Here is a 22,611-nt window from a genome sequence, read left to right as displayed (position 1 = left end):
TAGAATGCAATGGATCAATGAGGAGAGAGGTATTGTAGTTAACCAACAAGCAAGCCTACCAATCTCCATTGGCAATTATAAATAAGAAGTTTTGTGTGACATAGTGCCATTGGAGGTTAGTCATGTCTTGCTTGGGAGGCCATGGCAATTTGACAAGAAAATAATCCAGGATGGCCTCACAAATAAAATAAGTTTCCAACACTTAGGTAAAAAGTTTGTGTAGTGTCCTCTATCACCCTCTCAAGTGAATGAAGACCAACTCAAATTAAAAGCTAAGAAAGATAAAGAAGAGAAAAGCAAAAAGAAAAAGAAAAAGAAAAGAAAAGAAAATAATTCTCCCTTTGAAGAGAAAGAAGGGCTAGGTTCAAGAGAACCTTAACCCTTGTGTCATCCTCATTCTTTTTGGTGCCAAAGAAAGATGACAATGGAGGATGAGCACCTTTTTTAAAAAAGCCATCATTGAATAAAAGGCACCCAATCCCTAAGATATATGATTTAGTGAATGAATTACATGGGGTCAATAACTTTTTCAAAAATGGTGATGCCTCTTTGGCTCTCTCCTTCCCCTAGTACTTTAATTCAACGAATTGTGTACTTAAGGATTGCATAGCTAAGTTTTAAGTAGTTTCTTTCCCTAATTGTGGTCTCACATCTCTTGAAGGTACCAATGGAATGATTGAGCTTGAAGATTTATGGTCTAATCCTTCTCAAGAAGGAGGGGATGATGGAGGACCATCCATGGAGCTTCATGTGAGACCCATCACTAAGCTAATGGCTAGGAGAGTGGAAGAGGATAGGGAAGTCAAAACCTTAGAAGACATGCTTCTCAAGATTAAAATACACTAATCACTCTCCTAAGCTTTGATAGCCGAGAATTTATCTGTATGCCTATTTTTCCCTTATCTTTGATTTTCCATTTTTACCCTTGTATTTTGGGGTATCTTAGACATAGGATCTATTTTACTTGTATTTCCAATTTTACCCTTGTATTTTGGGGTATTTTAGTCATAGGATTTATTTTCTTTTATATTTCTCATTTTACCCTTGTATTATGGGATGCTTTAGATCATAGGTTTTTAATTTTTGGGCTAAGGTATTTGATTAGGGTGGGAACAAAACCTAGACATTTTTTTGTGGCTCTTGGACCTATTTTTGGTGTTAGAAAGGCTTAGGCCCAAGTGGAGGGCAAAGGTTGCATGGTCTTATCATGCACCTAGATGTAGCCTAGCTAATCCCAAAGATTCCATCCTTGGCCACCAAGTTGCATCTAGAGTTCATTCGAATTTCATTTGGTGTGCATTTGGCTTGTGAATTTCGTCCATGCACTCTCCAAATGCAACCCTAGATGCCTCCCACTCATATAAATACCCTAGGCTATGCATCATGTAAATACTTTGGATTATATGAATTTGAGAGAGCATTTTTGCCTCAAATCCTTTCCTTAGTCACTTGGCCTACACGACCTACCTCTCCCATCTCCTCCCTTGAGTGAGTTTAGGGTTCCTTGAGTGGCCTTCACCTCCACTTAGTGAAGAGAGCCAACCTAGAAGCACCCAAAACACCATCCTCCCTTCATCTCTCATATTCGCCCAAATCAACCCATTTACGCCCACCTTCCTTTTGCCTCACCCTTGAAGGAACATCCACCCTTAAGGTCATCATTTTGGCCTTAGCAAGGAGATTCTTCCCACCTTGGACGTCCATGATCAACCCCTTGGTGGAAGGAGTCCATCAGACCAATCTTCTTTTCTTTGACTATTATGGTTGAGGGGCTTATTCAAAAGGTTTTGTATGGGGAAACGGAGTGGCTTGTGGATGGGTAAGATAAAAGGAGAAGGAATTATCATCAAAGTTTGATGATGAGTCGTGCATAACAATGGTAGGTTATTTTTGGTGAGGAGAGGATGTTTTTGTTTGTAGTTGTTGGTGGTGAGGCTTGTGTTTGGGTGGAAGGTGCATGTGAGGTTGTTTGAGGGGGTGGTGTTTGAACTTTCTCAGTATAAGAAGGGCCATGGTTGGAACATTGGCCAATGGTTGATTTCTTGGTCTTGGGCTCAAGACCTTTTTCAAACTTTAGCTCCATGCTTCCTCTTGTGTCCAAGAAAAAGATGACTTATACCCATAAGGTGCAAGGTAGTGAGGTTGGTCTTTGTCACTTATTGGCCTTCTTCATATTTGATTGTGTCGAAGCTAGTGGCTTCAATGATCTTGGTAAAAAAATCTCATAGGGAACATGTGCTTCTTTGTTCCTATCATGGTCTCTCATGCTAAGACATGTAATTAAAGACCAAACTAAGTAGGTTTTCAATAATCGTAAGCACAAACAGTAGATGAATAATAAATTAGAAAATTGTTTTTATGAAATTAGAAATTTGATTTTTATATTGTATTTGAATAATAAATTTTAAGAGTACTTTTTTGTTAAATTTAAATCTTTTATATTGATATATGCGGAGAAAAGAAAGACACTAGTAAGGGTTTGAATAATGACAATTAAAAATTCAGCAATTTTTCAAAATATTGAAGTAGTAATATGTTGAGTCAGATAAAGCAATTCCTAGTAAAGTTTTGAATGAGACAAATATAATGCATATTGTTATTCCTAACAAGTGCGTTAGTCTTTCAGAAAAACATAAGTACAAACAAGTTGAAGACTAGAATATATGCATGTACCACTTTCTACATCAGAACCAACACAAAAGTGAGCTAAGCACCGGGTCTGATCAAAAGAAAGATGTACACCAGACAAAGCTACCCACAAACTACAAACCTTGCATCAAAGAAAAATAAAGAACAGAGCACGAGCAACAAAGATAAAGGGTAAAAGCTACAAGACATCAGATGAAGAGATCAAATGAAATCAAGAGCAGCACAAGAAGGAAAATAATGCAGCCTCAGATGATACAAGACTACAGACAATGGACAACCAAAGTCAAAGTCTATTTCTTAGACAGAGACTCAAATTTCTAGACAAAAACAAAGAATGTTGATTTGCGTCTGAAGTCTACTAAGTCACAACGAGAAGTACTTCTTATCATCCGCACTCTTAGAAGAACACATGAAGTCATCAAAAATAGAAGAAGAGAGAAGAGAAAAATGGACTAACACTTATCCACAAGTCAAAGCTGCATGTGTCAGAGCAAGTACACCTACCAGTCAGTAAAAAACAACGCCTTTGCAACTACAATGCCACGAAAGTACAGATATGCCTAGGTTATGATTGAAGTCAGACATAGAAGTAAATAAACGGTACGAAAGGCTTCACGTAACATAGATTCGGCGAGCAAACATTTAATGCAAGATCAAATGCATTAAATACAAGATCTACGAAGCCTGAATGAACTAAACAAGAAAATCAAAAGATGGTTGGTCAAGCAACAAGATTAGGTCTAATCAAAAACAAAAGAACCTTCAACAAACACTAGAAGAGGACCACTACAAGTCTAAAACTTGAAGTATCAGATGAAAAGCCAAAACAGGTTAAATATGGAACAAGACAAAAATGGGTTAAACATCAGATGAAACCATATGGTCTACTCTAACAAAAGAACAGTCAAGACAAGGCACATCATGAGAATCAGACAAATCAAGCTAACCGAATAGACAAAGTATAATGTGTGTGCTAGACGACTATAAGTCTAACATCAGACGAAGGTATGTCAAGGACAACCTCTAGTGCAACATAAGAAATTAGATGAAGCATGAGTCAAAGATTAGAAGAAAGTCAACTATGCATCAAACGAAGGACAACACAAACTGAAAGGTATTCTAGACGGAATCAATGTCTGTCCATATACAATGTTGACTAGACAAAGACTGCAAGAAAGTTAGAGCATCAACATCAAATGCTTAGACAAAGATCACGGCTTGAGATGCATAAGACTAACATACGCAGATAAAGATCGCCATGAAAACATTTAAGGAATCATGCATCCCAGGACAACTCAGGCATTGTCTACGATCATATAAATGTTCTCAACATGATAGCGTAATGAAAGAAGAAGAAGAAAAGTACGCAAAAGCAAGAGCATGCACATGTCAGAAAAAGTACATCACTTTTTCAAATAAAGACAACACTCTACAACTACACGACCAGAAAAGGACAAAAAGGTTCATAGATCTCTGCTAAACTCAAACACAACTGCTAACAAGGCAAAGAAGACTTCACACAACGTCTATGACAGGAAGCAACATTTAATGCAAGATCTTAAGCATTAAATGAGAAAATTGAACTAGTCATGAACGACTATATCTGCTTCAACCGACACTTGTAGCGGGAAAATTCTACGAGACAATATATATATATCACTACCTCAAACCTTGAAAGTTTGGCTTTTGCATTTTTAACAAGAGTGATATCAAGCCCACAAAGCAACGAAACTAGAGATAGAGGGTATGGAGTCAATTGTACCATAGTGTATTCATCTCTGTAAACTAAGGAGTTCCAAGTGCATCTTAAGAACATGAACCTTAGTGAGTGTATTCAGTTGTGTATCCTCTCTATGAGACTAAGCCAAACACTCAATCGTTGTTAGACTAAGGTTTAATATCTTAGTGAGTGTACAAACATATGTATCCTCTCTATGAGAGTAAATCAAACACTCAAACCAAATCTGTTTAGTTATCATATGTAAAGCCTGAAGAGACTAGGGAAAGAATACTTGTAAAGCCTGGAGAGGCTTGTCAAAGAATACTCATTGAGAGCCTGAAGTGGCTGAGCAAAGAATACTAGCGCTGGTGGTGAAGCTAGCGGGCCAGGAATTGGTCGACAATACTCACTGAGAGCTAGAAGTGGCTGAACAAAGAATACTAGCGCTGGTAGTGAAGCTAGCGGGCCAGGAGTTGGTTGAGAATACTCACTGAGAGCTAGAAGTGGCTGAGCAAAGAATACTAACATTGACGAGTGAATTTGACAAACCATGAGTGGTTGAGAATACTTGGATTAGGAGTGGTCGTGACCTAGGGTCTAGAATACTCACTACTAGCCTGAAGAGCTTGATTAAAGAATACTAGGTCCAATAAGTGAAGTTGGCCGACCAGGAGTGGTCGTGACCTGGGTGGTCTATAATACTCACTGCGAGCCTAAAGAGGCTAAACAAATAATACTTCTACTTCATTGAACATCTAGTGGAACCCTTCATTTGAAGGAGACTGGACGTAGCTCTATTTGAGCGAACTAGTATAAAAATACCTACACTACCTTTATGTTTCAGACACACCTTTATTTGAATGATTTTAAATATTGAGAACTTCGTCTAATGCTCATCGTCTATTAAAACTATCTTTAGACGAAAACCACACTTATTCAATGTGTTATCTTAAAGAATGATTTTCTTTTAAGAAGCATTTTCCTTAAGTAGACGATAAAATCCCAGACGCAAAAAGTATTTTGTGGAACCAACTTTGGGCAGTTCCAGTTTAGCATTCACTAATATTATTTTACTAGACGAAAAAGAGCCTTCTTGCGAAAATGGTTTTAAAATTCCTTTGTTCACATACACACACATATTCAACCCCCCTTCTATATGTTTTTCATCTAACTTCATAATATATATAAGCCTTAAGGAGTGCAAATGAAAAGAGAAAAAAAAGAACACAAGATGTTTTTATACTAATTCATCTCAATCACCGAGACTACATCTAATTCTTGATCAACTTGATCAAGTTCAACTATCTTTTACAAAGATATAACTATTTTTTCATAAGTCACTTATGACTTAACCTAAGTATTCTTTGACTTGTCTTTTTAAGCAAACTAACCAAGTATTTTTTGAATAAGAAAGTCTCTCCAAGCTTCAACACCAAGTATTCTTTTCAACAATGAAGCTTCTCTAAGCTTAAAGTGAAAACACACGATTAAAGTTAGGTAAGGATAACAGTTGATTCATCTTTTTCACAAGATATGATACAACTTTTAAGCACAAGAATTTAGACAGAAAGAAAGAATGAATAATTGTTTAAGTTATTCTTGTTTCTTTTTGAGTTTTTCAAGTTCTTTATATATAGGTGACGGCCATTGCAAATCCTAAAGCTTAACTCATCAACTTGCTTTGTCTTTCTTCCTTGTAGAATAAGGTGCTCGTTGAATCATTAAATGTGTGCATTAAATACGTTTCACCAAATTATTACTTTTTATCCGATCAAGTAAGGTACTTATCATGTTTTTGCTACAAAACAGGAGGAACTATTACGTGTGTCAATCAGAAATGAATTTTTAGGTGACTTAAGACATTTCAAGATATCTTTTTGTCCTTTCTTAGATAAAAAGTAAATCTTCATTCCTTTATGAAATCCTAGTACCAAATAATTTTATATTCCTTCAATATGTTAATTGTTAAGGAATATCATTGAATCCTATGATATGGTCATCAAACATAATAAATGTAATATTTAATGCATTCATCTAAACAGACAAAGTGTTTCATCTAAGAAACTTATCAAAAGACACATCATCATAAAGAATTGTCTTATGCTATTGTCTTAATAGTGTGATCTTAAAAACAATTGTTTATAAAAAAAAATGTCCTAACTTGTTATAATTAAAACATATATTCCTGCGGGGTTTAAAATCATCTTTTGATCTAATAAAATATTTTGCTTGAATAAGAAATTTATAAAGAAATTAAAATTTAATAATTCTTATTATAATTGTACATGTGTGAAAATTATAATCATCCTTCAGTACTCAAACTTTAGAAATTGCTTAAGGAGAGCAAATTCATTATCACTCGAACTAACAACTTGTTGATAAATTCTAGTAATTTATAAAATTATTTTAACTATTTGTTGAAAGAGATATTAATATTATGTACTTAAAGGACACAATTTATTAGTAATTGAATCCATATTTTTTATCAACCAAATAGAAACATCCTTAATTTATCTTTTCATATATGGATGCTTATTCTCCCAAATTGAAGGTTATTAAAATAAAAATAGTCAATTTGTAAGTATTTAGGTTTCATTTGAAAGAGCTTATAAATAATTTATTTATACTTATTTTATTTTACAAGTATTTATGATAGTGTTTGAATAAAGTTACAAAACATCTTATAGATATATAGGTCATGAGATATTTTGAGCATACTTTTTATAACTTAACCGGTATAACTTATTACTTAAGTTATGCAAAAATTTATTAAAAGTACTAGTGTTTAATCCTATCACCAACATAGATTTTTCATTTTTTTATTCATTCAGTAGAAATCAATTTTATATATATATATATATATATATATATGTTCAAATTTAATTATTTATTAAATTTTAACCATTTATAATAGAAGTTTTTATCATATATATAAGTTTATTAAACAAGTGTTAATCTATTCTATGTATAACAAAAGAATGATCCTATCGAATGTTTTGGCATGCAACGAGTAGTAGGTTGTTGCAAAAATGTGGAGCGTCCGAGACCAAAGGCATGGATTGCACACACTTGGTCTGGCCCTTAAAAAAGTGACAAAAACATAAAGATAAAAAGGAAGCAAATTAATCAGACACACGTGTATAAATATAGTAAAGATTCCAATCACCCTGAGCTGGTCTTTCCCATGCAGATGGTCCTAAGAATAACCACCACTAAAGATATACCAATTTTGAATCCAAATCCCCTCTTGTGCAATTCAGCAGCACGTACCCCATTAATTTCATTTCTCCTCCCCCAAATGAAAAAGGAGGAAAGGAATTTTCAACCCTCGTGAGTTGAAAATTCGCACATCCCCTTTCACATTCTCATTCGGTGCGGGCGGGAATGATCCAACAGGACAAGGAATAAACCCTTCCAGGGGGAAAACCAATCATGCATACCATGCCTCCTTAAGCCACCCTCTCTTTCAACACCATAATAATAATAATAATACATAAAAAGGCTTGTCCTTAGAGAACAGGAGATCCTAAACTAATGCAAGAGGTACGAGGTTAATTAAGGTTTGTTTGTTTGTTTGTTTGTTTGTTTTTTATAAATAAAAAAAATGGAGAGATCAGAGAAGAAGTGGAAGAAGGAGGAAGTGAAAGAGAAGAAGAAGAACAGAAAGGTGGATCTAACGATGATGTTGGGAACCTTGAAGGGGTGCGAGGAGGAGGTGGTGATGGCGTCGCCCAGGGACGTGTTTGGGGTGGCCATTTCCGGGACGGATTCGGACAGCACGGGGAGCTGCGCCTACAGCGGGCCTCTGTCGCCGGGAATGGGCCAGAGGCAGTGGAGGGCCATGATCGACGTGCTGAGGTTCAAGTCCGTTAGAAGATTCTCGAGCATTCCGCTGCTTGCGGCCAGCTACGAGATCTCTCGGAGGAGCCTCAGGAACAAGTTGGCGCGTATTCGACCCGCCAATGAAGACGACGACGACGACGATTTCGATTGCGCCATTGTTATTGATGACATTCCCACCAAGCCTTCTTGGAGGAACTTCAGTTACTCTGACCTTGCTGCTGCAACCCAAGATTTCAATCCTGGTATGTATCCTTCCTCACCAAACACACATTTTATTATTTCCCATTATTTAACAAACTTACCTGCACTAGGTTTTCTCACACACATATGTCTTTATGTTAGTAAGATATTGTCTATTTTAAACCTAGTTTTTATAATTTTATTTTTAAATATCATCCAAGATCTCTGTATCAATGAAAATAATTATGTGTATATAAATTTATGTTGATCTTCTTATTTGAATGATGTAAGACTTTATTTTTATTTTAACAAAAATCTTATTAATTAGTTGTTTCAAAGTTATATAGGAAAAATGATTTTATATTTGCTTTGAATTTAAAAAAAGGTTACAATTAAAATGAATATATAACTTGTATTTCATGAAAATAATATTATCTATAGAAAGCATTGATCTTATATTGATGGGCCTATCTTTTTTAGTAATTGGCAATTAAAAGAAGTGCTGACAAAAAATAATATTTTATCAAAAAATACTAAATTATATTAAAAGATTGATTATTTTAAAATATATGTAAATGTATATAGAATATGTTGGCAACACTTGTAATTATTGTCTCTGTTTGAAGAAAATTTTCAAAATTAAAAATGTTAAGTTCTATTTAAGATCAAATATATTGTATGATAATTATTGAATGAATTATTAGATAATGAAATGTTAAAATTAATTATATAACTTTGATCAATAATTTTACATTTCAAAAAGTTAAAAATAAGTAAAACAAAAATTTATGAATTACATTAAATTAAAAATTGAACATAGACTAAAATTAAAATTGTATATCGATCATAGACTTTTTCTTGAATCTATTTTCGAGTGTGTTTTCTAACTTTTTCTCCCTAAGTTCTGATTCATTACTCATTTATGAAATTGCGAATTATCAAAGAAATTAATGAGGAATAGACTAAAATAAGTTTCGGCATTAGACTTAATTCCAACTTCCAAGTTGATTTTATTCAATGTCGATCGTTTTTTATTTATGAAACATCTACATATTTATATATAATATTATCTTGACATGTTTTTGACATAATACTTGTGAGACACACACATCATATATTTATATTGTATTATAATTAAAAAATTATTTTTTTTTGTTGAATATCTTTTTAACATAATTTTAACACATTTTTGGCACTATTTAATCAAGAACTAATAGGATAAGTTAATTTATATTCTTAATTAAACACTTATATAACATTCATATTATAAAAACATTTAAAAGTTAACTTATTTATAAATATTCTAATGGAATTTTTTTTACATATTGTGAAACTCATATTCATAGAGTTATTTCATATTTCAACTTTTAAGAGATGAGTCAACTTCTAAGGGTGTATCATATAAAAATTACAAAGCTTATATACGTATGTCACATTCCCATGTCCTATTTTTTTTTTGGACATTAGTTATGTCTTAGTATTTATGTTTATATCTGTATCATGCTAGGTGTCTGTGTCGAAGTCGATGGTCTATAGTTATCCATGACCATCAAACTTTAATTGCAGTTATCTGCCAACTTATTATTCACTGGCAAGTGTAAATTCTGAGTTAGTTGTGTGCTTTAGAGAGTCGTTTGTCCCTATCAACAGAACAATTCTTCCGGGTCATTACAAGATAAAATTATTAGCAGAAATGTTTGTTTTACACCTGGAGGAAAAAAAAATAGAAAAAAGAAAGAAAAAAAAACCTTTGATATTGTTTTTACATGTTTACATTTCTGTTTCTGTAGAGAACATGATTGGAAAGGGTGGTCATGCTGAAGTCTACAAAGGACGCTTACCAGATGGTCAAGTTGTAGCAGTAAAGAGGATAATGAGGAACGACAAGGAAGTTGAGGACAGAGCTGGGGATTTTTTGTCAGAGCTTGGAATCATTGCTCACATTAACCACCCTAATGCAACACACATGATTGGGTTTGGGATTGACCGTGGCCTATTCTTTGTTCTTGAATTCGCCCCACATGGAAGCCTTGCCTCTTTGCTCTTTGGTGCAGTGCTGAATCTCTCTCACTACTCAATTCATCTCTTCTTCTATTTTGTAGCTATATTACAATCACAAATGACCGTTTACTAAGCACAATGTTAAGGTTTGCTGTCTTAACAAGGCTATTAAAAGTGACATTCGATATTTCAGGTAGTTCTGAATGTTTAGAGTGGAAGATAAGGTTTAAAGTAGCTGTTGGGGTAGCAAAAGGATTGAAGTACCTCCACCACGATTGCCCGAGAAGAATCATTCACAGGGACATCAAAGCTTCAAACATACTACTCAACAACAATGATGAAGCTGAGGTATTTTGTGGCACCCTACATTATAAAATTGTGAACTTGATTTTTGTTGATAATTAAAAAACTCCTTTTGTGATAAATGCAGATTTCAGATTTTGGATTGGCAAAGTGGCTCCCAGATAAGTGGGCTCACCATGTTGTGTACCCAATAGAAGGCACATTCGGGTTGGCATTGCAGCATCGTGGCTTTTTACATATTTTCTTCTCACAGCAATTTCCATTTTCTGAAAAAGTGCTTGATTTGTGGCTGCAGGTATTTAGCTCCGGAGTACTTTATGCATGGAATTGTGGATGAGAAGACTGATGTTTTTGCATTTGGGGTTTTGTTACTCGAGCTCATAACTGGTCGTCGTGCAGTTGATTCAAATAGTAGGGAAAGTCTTGTCATCTGGGTAAGTCTTCATAAGCTCTATAAAAATCATCAGTTCCCACACCTTGTCTCTAATCTTGTGCAGTCAATAAACTAGATATCCTTTAAATCTGTTTAGATATTAACTTAGAAAGGTTTCTGAGAACTTCTATACTGAAATAAAACTCTTATTTTCTATAGAAAAACTATCAAAAACTCTTATAAACTAGTATCTCAAGATAGATTCCTAGTAGCTTTGAATATTGCTTATGTAGAATTTATAACATGTAGAAGTGAATTAATTGCCTTTCTAGATAAGTGTGATGAACTTCTGTGAGAACACTAACCAATGAGAGTCATTAGGTTGAACACAATTAGATTGTTGGACATCAAGATGTTCATATTTCATAGCTTACAAAACTCCATTAAGGTTGCATACTAATAATTTGGGAAAGACGGAGTCTGATTTAACATGTTGTGCTTTGGTCAGGCCAAACCACTGCTGGATGCAAAATTGATCAAAGAAATGGCAGACCCCAGATTGGAAGAGAATTATGATCCCACAGAAATGAAGTGTGCCATGGCAACGGCTTCCATGTGTATCCACCACATGCCCTCTAAGAGGCCGTACATGAATCAGGTAAACAAATGAGAGTCCTTCTTCTTTCAGCCTAGTCTGTGTTGCCATTTTGTGTCACTATCGCAAGTCAGAAAATGACTTGCCTCATTTCTTTTTTACAAACTTACGTAAAATTCTTTAGATACGATTGAGTTCTATTTCGATAGTATAAACTCACATTTAATACAAATTTTATTAATATATATTTATGCAAGTTAAAACTTCAATTCTAATATGAGAACAGTACCAACTGCGCACTGTACTTAAATTTTTTCAATTTTAACTTAACGACTTGCCTACTTGGAAACAACAGGTTTTACAGCTACTGAAAGGCGAAGAGGTGTCTATTGAACTCAATCAAAACTCAAATGCTCCAAGATCACTTTTGTTAGATGCATGTGACCTGGAAGATTACACTTGCTCTAATTATTTGAACGACATCAATCGCCACAAGCAGTTAATCATGGAGTGATGCATTATGGGAGCTTCGTGTTTTTCTTCCTTTATCTATCGAAAATTATGGAGTAATAGTAGCGGTGTTAGTGTGTGTGCGTGAGTGAAGCTGACAAAGTCACAAGCTCCTTTCCTTCTTCAAGCTTGGCAAGATATTTTAGGGTTGTAAATTGACATGAACTTGTACCGAGAATCATTAGGCATATATGAAGCAACTATGCTTGACAAACAATAAGGACTTAAGGCCTTTAAACAACTAATTGTTTTTCAACAAACAATCTATTGTATAAATCTTGCACCAGAGAGCGTCTGCACCTTTTGGATTCTGTAGTGACTAGTGCCACTCAAACAATTTCATACCAAAATCATCCAACTGACTATCAAATGCGTTTGTTTTCAAACAACCAAGTGTTTGAATAAACTATTGCAGAAAAAAAATTCTTAAAAAAATAATATAGAAAGAATTTTATTTTAAAAAACCCTTATATATATATATATATATATATATATAAATACTTATAATGAAATTTATCCAAGAAGTTCAGCAATTTAAAATCTTAATCCAAGACAACTAAACACATATATTATATAAAGTACTAGTTACCTTGCTCTAGAATACTTTTATATAAGTACTTACATTAATTTTCAAAAAGTACTTGCATGAGAAAAAAATTATAAAATAAATTGAATTGCTCGTTAAGTTAAATTTATTTTTTTTAAAAAAAAGAAATTAAACTAAATACAATTAATTCGTTAAAATTATAATGCTAAACATAGCTCATCAGTATGTATATGACACAATAAGTATATGACGTAATATGTAAATGATATGGTGTAAAAAAAACGTGTAAAAAATGTAATTAATATGATAATTAATATTTAATAAAATTTAATTTCAAGTATAGTCTATCTAATCTGTAATTTTTTTCTTGTTTTAATTAGGTGCACTAGTGCAAAAAAGGGTATTTACGTCACCCAATTTACGTCGCAAACCACAAACACCGACGTTGTAAAAATGCGGTGGCAGTTTCGTAAATAAGTGGAGACTAATTTACGTCGGACCTCTCTTAGACCGACGTAAATTAGGTAATTTACGTCGGGTACCTCCAATCCGACGTTAATTTACGTCGGGTACCACTATTCCGACGTAAATTTACGTCGGTTCCCTGTAGTCCGACGTAAATTTACGTCGGTCCCACCCAAATCCGACGTAAATTTACGTCGGAGTTCAACAAGGGCGACGTAAATTTACGTCGGCGACGCCTTATCCGACGTAATAGTTCTCCTATATTGCCCCCAAGGTCCCATTTTCATTCCCGCGCTCACAGTTTATACGAAATCCTCTGAATTACTTGAGTCTCCCTCTGCGTTTACGGCTACATTCAACGTATCCAAGTTTGTAAGTGTCAGCACGTTGGTCGTTTGAGGTTAGTTTGTTGTCCCCGTAATTTATTTGTTTTTTTTTTGCTATTTGTTCCTCTGGAACGGGCCGTTCTGCAAGGAGAACGGGCCGTTCTCCTTGCAGAACGGGCCGTTCTCCTTGCAGAACGGGCCGTTCTCCTTGCAGAACGGGCCGTTCTCCTTGCAGAACGGGCCGTTCTCCTTGCAGAACGGGTCGTTCTGCAAGCAGTACGGGTCGTACCGCATGGAGAACGGCCCGTTCTGCTGGAATTTTTTTAGTTGTAATTTGTTGATCTGGAACGTCCCGTTCTAGTTTCAGTACGGCCGTTCCAGATGCATTAAAGAAGAGACTTTTTTAGGGTTGTAGTTTAGGTTAAAAAAATTATGAATAACTGAGTCAATAGTTAATTTGTGTTAATATATAGATAATGAATCGAAGTTGGATGAATGCAAGTCGCATTAGTCAAGAGTACAGAAATGGAGTTGAAGAGTTCTTACAATTTGCAAGAGAAAATGGGAAACCCATCAAAGGGGCATATTATTGTCCATGTGTTCGATGTTTGAATCAGATACGTCAAGAAGTTGGAGAAATACGTGATCACCTGTTTATATATGGTATTGTGAAGAGTTATACAGTATGGACATGGCACGGAGAAATATTAGACATTCCAACAATGTCAACAACTGAAAATTTTGAAGGGATGAACGATAACTTAGAAGAGATGATACGTGATGTTGGTGAAGAAAATTTTGAAAAAGCACATGTGTATGATACCTTAAAGTCTGATTTTGAGCAACCATTATACCCAGGATGCAGTATGTTTACAAGATTATCAGCAACTTTAAAATTGTTTAGTTTAAAAGCAAGAAATGGTTGGACTGATAAAAGTTTCACAGAATTTGGTGCAGAGTCAAGAAACTTGAGAATTGGTTTAGCTACAGATGGCATGAATCCTTATGGGAACTTAAGTAGTAAACACAGTTCATGGCCAGTTTTGTTGGTCATTTATAATTTGCCTCCTTGGCTATGCATGAAGAGAAAATATATTATGTTGTCTATGATGATATCAGGTCCCCGACAACCAGGAAATGACATAGATGTGTATCTTAGTCCATTGATTGATGACTTGAAAATGTTATGGGACACAGGAGTGGAGGTGTTTGATGCATATCGTGAAGAAAAATTTACCATGCGTGCAATGTTATTTTGCACAATAAATGATTTTCCAGCATATGGTAACCTGAGTGGGTATAGTGTGAAGGGTCATTATGCATGTCCTATATGTGAAGAAAACACAAGTTATACCCAATTGAAACATGGGCAAAAGACTGCGTACACTAGGCATCGTAAGTTTCTTGTTCGTAGTCATCCATACCGTAGATTGAAGAAAGCATTCAATGGAAGTCAAGAGGATGAAATTGCCTCGACACCGCGCAATGGTGAAGAAGTATATCAACGGGTGAAGAGAAGTTTGAACTTTTGGCTCGTTCTCAGCAACAAACTGCAGTTGCTCATGATGGTGTTCGAGTCAGCACTAAAGGGAGTTGTGCTGCTCCAAATTTCTCAGGGGAACATGCTCACACTGATGTACCAAACCAGTGCGAGTTATATGTTGAGGATGACCCCCCACGGTTAGTGGCTATTGGCCGAGTATTTGAGGGTGGCTCAACCATCCATGGTGTCCCTCTACAGCCAGACTGGACACGGGTTGTGGTTGACCAAGTTCAAGATGCTGCTGCTCCAGTGCCTTTGCCCAATACAGAGGTTCAACTAGTGGGGCAGGCAACCGGCACATTCTTAGCTTGGCCAAAATGTTTGGTCATGCCGCTTTCAGCACGGGCAAAGGTAATTATATTATTGCTCTTTTAGATTCTTATAATTCTATTATTGTTTAACTAATTTTCATTATTTCTTTAGGATTTTATCGATCGTGGTAAGGAGGTCATGAGAGAACCTCATGTTCATGATGCTAATATCGCAGAAGCTGAGGATGATCCCATATCTAAGCTTCTAATCAAATTACCACGATTAAAGAAGCAACCAATTCAATTGCAGTGGGACATTAGAGTTTTTGGAGTTGATAGCTCTGATGTTCCACTATACATATCTCTGCCTGATGCATTAGAGATTGTTGGGGGAACCTCCATGTTAAATATATCTATCATACAGTTGTGGGCCATGTAAGTCATATTTTCTTTTATGAGTCTAAATTTACAATAATTACATTTAACTTATAATAATTATTTGTGTTAGGTACATGGACAAATTGAGTGTGGAGCAAGCACAAGCAGAAGTATATGGATTTATTGAGCCTCAATCCATCCAAAAATCAGGAAACACTCAGGTCCAGATCCAACAATATATGCAAACATGGATGAGTGACTCAAGAAGACATATATACATGGCTCCATACATTGACGGGTTAGTTTTTTAATTGATTTTTTAATCATGGTAATTTTTTAACTGATTTGTTTGTCATACAATGTAGGTCTCATTGGCAGTTAATGGTAATCATTCCTAAGGAATATACCGTGGTGTGGTTTTGTTCACTTCATCGAAAACCAAGCCAGGAAATTAAAAGCCAATTACATGGGTAACTAAATTTTTTCATTATGTTTTAACACTGTAATTATATATATTGGCTAACATTTATTTTTATTTCAATTAATTAGAATCGTGTCTGGAGCTAATATATTAAGTGGAAGAGCCAGATCATCAAAGTCATTGCATTTCATATACCCTAAGGTTAGCAAATTAATTCATACAGTCAATAATATTTAAATTTATTGACTTTGGAATTAATAGTTATTTGTTTCTCATTTTAGTGTAATAAGCAACAAGACTCGTTTGAATGTGGCTATTACATCATGTATTGGATGAAAGCCATAGTTTCTGCGGGTATTATTGATTCTTGGGCGCAGGTAATTCATATCAAAATTTATTTAACTATATTTACCTTTAGAATAATTAACATTGCATATTAATGACACTTAAATTACCCTTTCAGGTCTTTCAAGATCCATCTCCATTGCCCGAAGATGAGATGCTCAAGATAAGAGAACAATGGGCAACTTTTTTTCTAAGTTTAGTTAGTTAGATATTATGTTTATAGTTTGATAGTTAGTTATTTAGATAGCATTGACAAACATGTTTTATAGCTTTTTTAGGATAATAGGATTTACATTGTCATAATTTATGTTTTTTAAGATTTATATATTATTTTCTTTTTGTCATTCAATTTTGAAATACAATTTGAATTTCTATTCTGGACTGCCTGGTTTAGATTTGGTATTCTGGATTATATTTATATGCAGGTGTTGGGTATATCAATTTACAAACGTTTTTAAAAAAAAAACTGCCACAATTTACGTCGGACATGGCGTTGTCCGACGTAAATTTACGTCGGGCCTTGCAATGACCGACGTAAATTTACGTCGGACAAGGCCACGTCCGACGTAAATTTGTGGCACGATTTTGACCCTTTTTACGTCGGTCTGCAAAAATTTCCCGACGTAAATTTACGTCGTCTTCCAGTGGCGACGTAAATTTACGACTCCCGTATTAACGTCGGACCCTTTTCCGACGTAAAAGGGTCAAAATACACGACGTAAAACACCCTTTGTGTACTAGTGGTGATATTTGTTCCTAACGAAATTTATGATTTAAAAAATGGTAAAAATAATTAAAGAAAAATTTTCATTATCATCTTTTTCATCATCTAAATCACCAAGTCATTTAACTTGTGGTATGTTGATAATTTCGTCACATCTCCTGAGTCTTTATGTAACGACCCGCCATGGTCTCTACACTTAGTGGAATCGCACTACTGCTAGTGAAACTAAGAAAAATATTAAGCTGAATAACTCATCGCCCCTCTTGCTTAAGCTTTGTAAATCAGACCTATCAGGAATTAGGTCAATGTTATACTTGTATCGACGGAGAAAAGCATCGGCTAGCTGTTTCCATGTCTGGATCTTCCCTCCATCCAGCTGCATGTACTAGTTAAGAGCAACATCTGAAAGGCTTTCCTGAAAACAGTATATCAAGAGCTTTTCATTGCCCATGTAGGCTGCCATCTTCCTACAGTACATTGTCAGATGTCCTTTTGGACAACTAGCCCCGGTGTACTTCTGGAAGTCAGGGATTTTGAATTTGGCGGGGAATTGGATGTCCTGCACTAGGCACATATCCGCAGCCTCTTGAATGTCAAAACTATGGCCTTCCACAACTCTCAGTCTTTCTTCCAAGGCGTTCAGATGATCTTTTGAAGCGTCACCAACATTGCTAGTACTATTGTCGTGCTGCAATTTGTTCATGACCTCAAGCATTCTAGCCATTTGTTCCTTGAACTGTCCGAGCTCCTCATTGAGGACACGATTTCTTTCCTCTAGGTCTACCATAGCTTTTATCTTTTGAGCTCTGTAGACCCCTAAAATTGTCCGGGTCGGAAATAAAGCTTGAAGACTCTCGAAGACTGAAGGATAATCAGCCAGAAGGACTCCTGGAAAGCCCTAGGAGAGTTCTCTGTAGGTCTAGAGGTCTTAGAATAGCTAAAAATAAGGAAGTGGAGGGAAAAAGCCCAATACGGCCGTACTGAACTTAATACGGCCGTATTGAAGCTTCAATACGGCCGTACTGAAGTCAGTACGACCGTATTGACACTTCGATACGACCGCTGCGAACTCAATACGGGCGTATTGAAATTTCTGACTTTCAATACGACCGTATTGAACTCCAATACGACCGTATTGAAGTTCAAAAATTTCAATACGGCCGTATTGGCCCTGTAGGCCGTATTGCGCCTATTCCCTATAAATATGACGTCATTTGGACGTCCACCCACACTTTTTCACTGAGTTTTGACTCCCTCCTTGAGTATTCTGGGGTTTTTGAGCAGTGTTCTGCCCTAGAAATCTCTCTGGGAGTCGATCCGACGAAGTTCTGGAATTCCGAGCACTTAGCTTGGAGATTCGAACCTAGTCGGAGGGAAATCCTCCGGATTTCCATAGTCAAAAGTTTTTAGGAAGGAGCGAGCGAGCTTGTAGAGCGAGGGAACGCCAAAAAGCTTCCCAGTTTTACTCAATATAAAAGCACGCTTCAAGAGGTTTCTTCTTAAATCCTTCCTTTTACTGCTTTCTGTGTGCATATTTAAACTGTCATCATGTAGATAGTCAATTCATAATTGTTTAGAATAAATAGGGGTAATTTAGTAATTTTACGCTGTTATTTTAGAAAATAATCTGTCATAGGGAACCCGAAAGGGGCGCTGTGGGGTGCTAACACCTTCCCCACGCGTAACCGACTCCCTTACCCAACTCTGGTTGTAGTGGCCAAAGTTGATTTTTAAATCAATTGCCTTATCCCTTTTTCCAATGTTTTGAGTAAAACATTGGTGGCGACTCCACGAACCCTCCTTTTACGAAAACCACTAATCCATGGAGGGTCCCGCTTGGGATTAATATGGATTGGTGAGCCTTTTAATAAAATTGCTCGTTTGACGAGGTCTCAGTTTGAGAATAAGTCATTCTAGCAATCCACATTTTTAAACAAATAAACGAGTCCAACCATCCCTCGCGAATGCCGAAAGCCCGTTTCGGGCCGGTGGCGACAGATGGCGACTCCACTGGGGAAGCCTCGAGAGTCAGTCCCATTTAGTGACAGATTATTTTTAACAAATAATAGTTAAAATTACTTTATTACCCCTTGCTTGTATGATAACATGCTTTATATATTTGGCTTTAAATAACTGTTGTTTGTTTAAATTTCCGCAATTGTTTGAAATAAAAATTGCACACAAACCTTTGCACACAACAGTTCCCTCTATACCCGGGGGCATGAGTGGTAATCCATAGGGAGTGGATGTTAGTACGGCCGGTTGATGGGTTTATAGGAGCCTATGAGACCGTTGTCGGAAAACATCACTCAAGGTGATAACCATGAACTTGAGTCCGACGGTGCGTTGGAGCTTTCCATCGACCTACGACGAGAGGAATTGGGTCCCTATAATGGGGGCACCTTGGGGGCCTTTGACCAAGTGAGAACAGTTAGATCCTCCTTGAATATGCACTTTTCTGCAGGAGACCCCTACCTCGTGATTCGCTCGTGACTGTTCGTGGATGAGTGAATTGTTTGTGCATTCGTTATGTGACATTGTATGAGCATACATTGCATTTCTTTAAACATACAACATTCCTATTCTTTTAAAATAAAAATAAATAGGAATAAGGATCTTCCATTGCATGGTGTTAACATCTACCTTCATCACATTCATATAGGTAGTTTCCCTTTTCACCCAAAAATACAAAAATATAATAAATAAAAATACCCAAAAAAAAGAAAAAAGGGTTATTTATCCAAACCAAGCAATATCATGCATCATCTTAGGGACATCCCGAAAACATGATAATGCTTAGTTCAATAAACACAATGCATGCATATTCATCGCCATCATCTCATATCATGCATATAGATCATGGAGGGATCTAGGAGTCATTCATACATCTCTCCTAGTAATCCATTAATAAACATTAATAAAAAGAAAGGATTAGTCGATGCGTATGTTCAAAGAATGGATCGCACGCCGTTCGTGTAAGCCAACAACCGTGCCAATCGAGCGCACATCAACTCCGTTGTTGGTAATCAAGACGAATAAAGGGGAAGGTCCGACACCATTAAGGATCACAGTCCCAAGGCCTTTCCCTTACAAATCAAATAAGGCTGTGCCGTGGATATACGACATCCACTCTTCTGTCGACAGCGATATCTCCAACATCGCTGGACTTGGGGGCATGACTAGGAGTGGCAGGATCTACACTCCCGAAGATCTTCATGACAAAACTCCCAAGAATAAAGGGAAAGAAAAAGAGGAAAAAACCGAGGAAAATAAGGAATCCGAGGAAAATAAGGAATCCGACAGAGCGAGTATTCCATCATGGATCAACTTCATAAGATGCCAGCAAAGATTACTCTGTTGTCGTTGATCCTATGCTCCGAACCGCATCGGCAAGCTCTGTTGAAAGTCTTGAACGAGGCATACGTGTCGCACACTATCTCCCAAGACAAGTTTGAGGGGATTGTTAGTCATATCACGGCTAATGATCACCTCACCTTCATCGATGAAGAAATCCCCACCGAGGGATCAAACCACAACAAGCCCTTGCACATCTCTATAAAGTGCAAGGAGTATCACATCGCTAAAAGTCTTGGTAGATAATGGATCTTCCTTGAACGTGATGCCAAAAAGAACTCTCGAGCAAGTGGCAATCAAGGGAGTCCAAATGCGCCCGAGCAACATGATCGTTCGAGCTTTTGACGGATCTAAAAGAGAAGTAGTGGGAGAAATCAATCTTCCAATCCAAGTTGGACCCACTATCTTCAACGTCGAATTTCAAGTGATGGACATTACTCCAACATACAGCTGTCTCCTTGGCCGACCTTGGATTCATGATGCAAAAGCTATTCCTTCTACGCTCCACCAGAAAGTCAAGTTCATAGTGGGTGACAAACTGGTGACTGTACAAGCTGAAGATGACATACTCATCAGCAAGCCATCCAATATACCATATGTGGATGCAGCAGAGGAAGCTTTAGAAACCGCCTTCCAAGCATTGGAAATTGCCAATGTTGAAACGTTTCCCCGAGAAATGAAGAAGGTAGCTCATATGCTCACCAAGAACGGATACTTGCCAGGACAAGGATTAGGCAAGGACTCCCAAGGAATCCCGGAGCTACCCATTATCAAGGATAATCCGGGGAAACAAGGGTTAGGATACAATCCTAACAAAGATCAAAGAACGAAGAGGAATCAAGATCCTTCTCGACGTTCTTTAAGCCAGATCTTTAGGAAGGCCGGTTCACAAGCGTCAAGGCCGGTCGTCGTCGTCAAAATGTTTTTCTCCTTCCGATAGGGATGTATAGACTCAGTGACTATTAGAGATCACTCCTCGGGGACAGCCCGACCCCCGAGCCTCGATAGGGCACATGTTTCCATTATGATTATAATAAAATCATTCTTCATTAATTGCTTCTTTTCTCGCTTGCAATAAAATTCTAGACCACATTATTTTAACCCTGTTTGAATAAACATGAATGAGGTTAAAATCATCTTAATAATAATAAACCCACATCATTTTTATGTGGAAGTGTGTGTGTCAACTTGGAGCACCTTTTCTTGGCATCAATAAGTGCCATCATGGATAAAAGAAATCCTAAAGATAATAAGCTCGGCAGGAAACCCAAAAAGGGGACTGCGCAAAAATAAGAGCAAAGGACCCGCTAGGAATCCCACAAAAGGGTGACCTAGGCAAAAGTTAGGGTTACAAAATGAAGACAAAAACCCGCTAGGAATCCCACGAAAAGGGTGACCTAGGCAAAAGTTAGGGTTACAAAATGAATACAAAAGCCCGCTAAGACATCACAAAAGGGTGTTTTAGGCAAAAGTTAGGGCCGTCAAAAAAAGAAAAAACAAAATAAATCCATGATGGTACCATCAATTGAATTCAACAAGGGGCTCAAGAAAATCTATCCAAGTTGTCAAAGCACAATCATTAATAACAAAGATGTGCTTAACCTCATAAGTGTTTAAACAAACAAACCTAAACACATAAGCCTACCATGGCCAGCCATTCTTACAAAAACCATTTTTCAAAAATAAAATAAACCCCTCTAAAACACAAACTTTCGAAAAATATATACCTTTCCTTTCTTTTCTCTCTTGTCCCAACGATTTTTGAATAATCTAGTGGAAACATGGAGATATAGTGATCAATAGGAGGGTTGACACATCTTCTAAAGAAAGGGAAGAATCATTTGGTTGATGACACCAAAATCAAATACGCATCATTCCTCGGTAACAGAAATCGGCAGCGCACAGTCCGTCTGGAGGAATGGCAAAATCCAAACACAAAAACGCATCGGTTAATTCTTTTGAAAAAAGAATCAAATAGAATTAGGTGCATCATACTGCATACATGCATACAGATGATAGGTGTACTGGAAGATCACTTATTCTCTGTTTATTGAAAAAAACAAAAAAAATAAAATATATAAAC

General features: G+C 36.4%; 2 protein-coding genes across 7 annotated transcripts; both read left to right on the top strand.

Moving 5' to 3' along the window:
• Positions 1-7,609: 7,609 nt before the first annotated feature.
• Positions 7,610-12,460, top strand: LOC109801300 (receptor-like cytosolic serine/threonine-protein kinase RBK1). Of its 2 annotated transcripts, XM_083074981.1 has the most exons (8): positions 7,610-7,912; positions 8,070-8,454; positions 10,183-10,440; positions 10,587-10,741; positions 10,824-10,903; positions 10,992-11,130; positions 11,578-11,727; positions 12,020-12,460. In XM_083074981.1, the coding sequence occupies exons 1-8, from the start codon at positions 7,904-7,906 to the stop codon at positions 12,176-12,178; spliced, it is 1,335 nt and encodes a 444-aa protein (XP_082931107.1). In that variant the 5' UTR covers positions 7,610-7,903; the 3' UTR covers positions 12,179-12,460. The 2 variants fall into 2 exon arrangements, with proteins under 2 accessions (XP_082931107.1, XP_082931106.1); XM_083074980.1 differs by having other exon boundaries at positions 7,610-8,454.
• Positions 12,461-13,119: 659 nt separating this feature from the next.
• LOC145958244 (uncharacterized) lies at positions 13,120-19,161 on the top strand. Of its 5 annotated transcripts, XM_083074979.1 has the most exons (5): positions 13,120-15,406; positions 15,479-15,741; positions 15,815-16,154; positions 16,234-16,306; positions 16,387-19,161. In XM_083074979.1, the coding sequence occupies exons 1-3, from the start codon at positions 15,383-15,385 to the stop codon at positions 15,993-15,995; spliced, it is 468 nt and encodes a 155-aa protein (XP_082931105.1). In that variant the 5' UTR covers positions 13,120-15,382; the 3' UTR covers positions 15,996-16,154; positions 16,234-16,306; positions 16,387-19,161. The 5 variants fall into 5 exon arrangements, with proteins under 5 accessions (XP_082931105.1, XP_082931104.1, XP_082931103.1 ...); XM_083074978.1 differs by having other exon boundaries at positions 16,234-19,161; XM_083074977.1 differs by having other exon boundaries at positions 15,815-16,482; positions 16,569-19,161.
• Positions 19,162-22,611: the final 3,450 nt, after the last annotated feature.

Source organism: Cajanus cajan, chromosome 5 (genome assembly GCF_000230855.2).
Source record: "Cajanus cajan strain Asha chromosome 5, NIPB_CcT2T_4, whole genome shotgun sequence".
NCBI lineage: Eukaryota > Viridiplantae > Streptophyta > Magnoliopsida > Fabales > Fabaceae > Cajanus > Cajanus cajan.
The sequence above is the reverse complement of the archived record's forward strand: the minus strand, read 5'-3'. Positions and strand labels throughout refer to the sequence as shown.

Coding starts and splice junctions, on each gene's coding strand:
- LOC109801300 (XM_083074980.1), top strand. CDS start 7,974: ATGGAGAGATCAGAGAAGAAGTGGAAGAAGGAGGAAGTGAAAGAGAAG. Junction 10,904..10,991: donor CCAATAGAAGGCACATTCGG/GTTGGCATTGCA, acceptor TTGTGGCTGCAG/GTATTTAGCTCCGGAGTACT. Junction 11,131..11,577: donor GGGAAAGTCTTGTCATCTGG/GTAAGTCTTCAT, acceptor TGCTTTGGTCAG/GCCAAACCACTGCTGGATGC.
- LOC145958244 (XM_083074975.1), top strand. CDS start 13,989: ATGAATCGAAGTTGGATGAATGCAAGTCGCATTAGTCAAGAGTACAGA.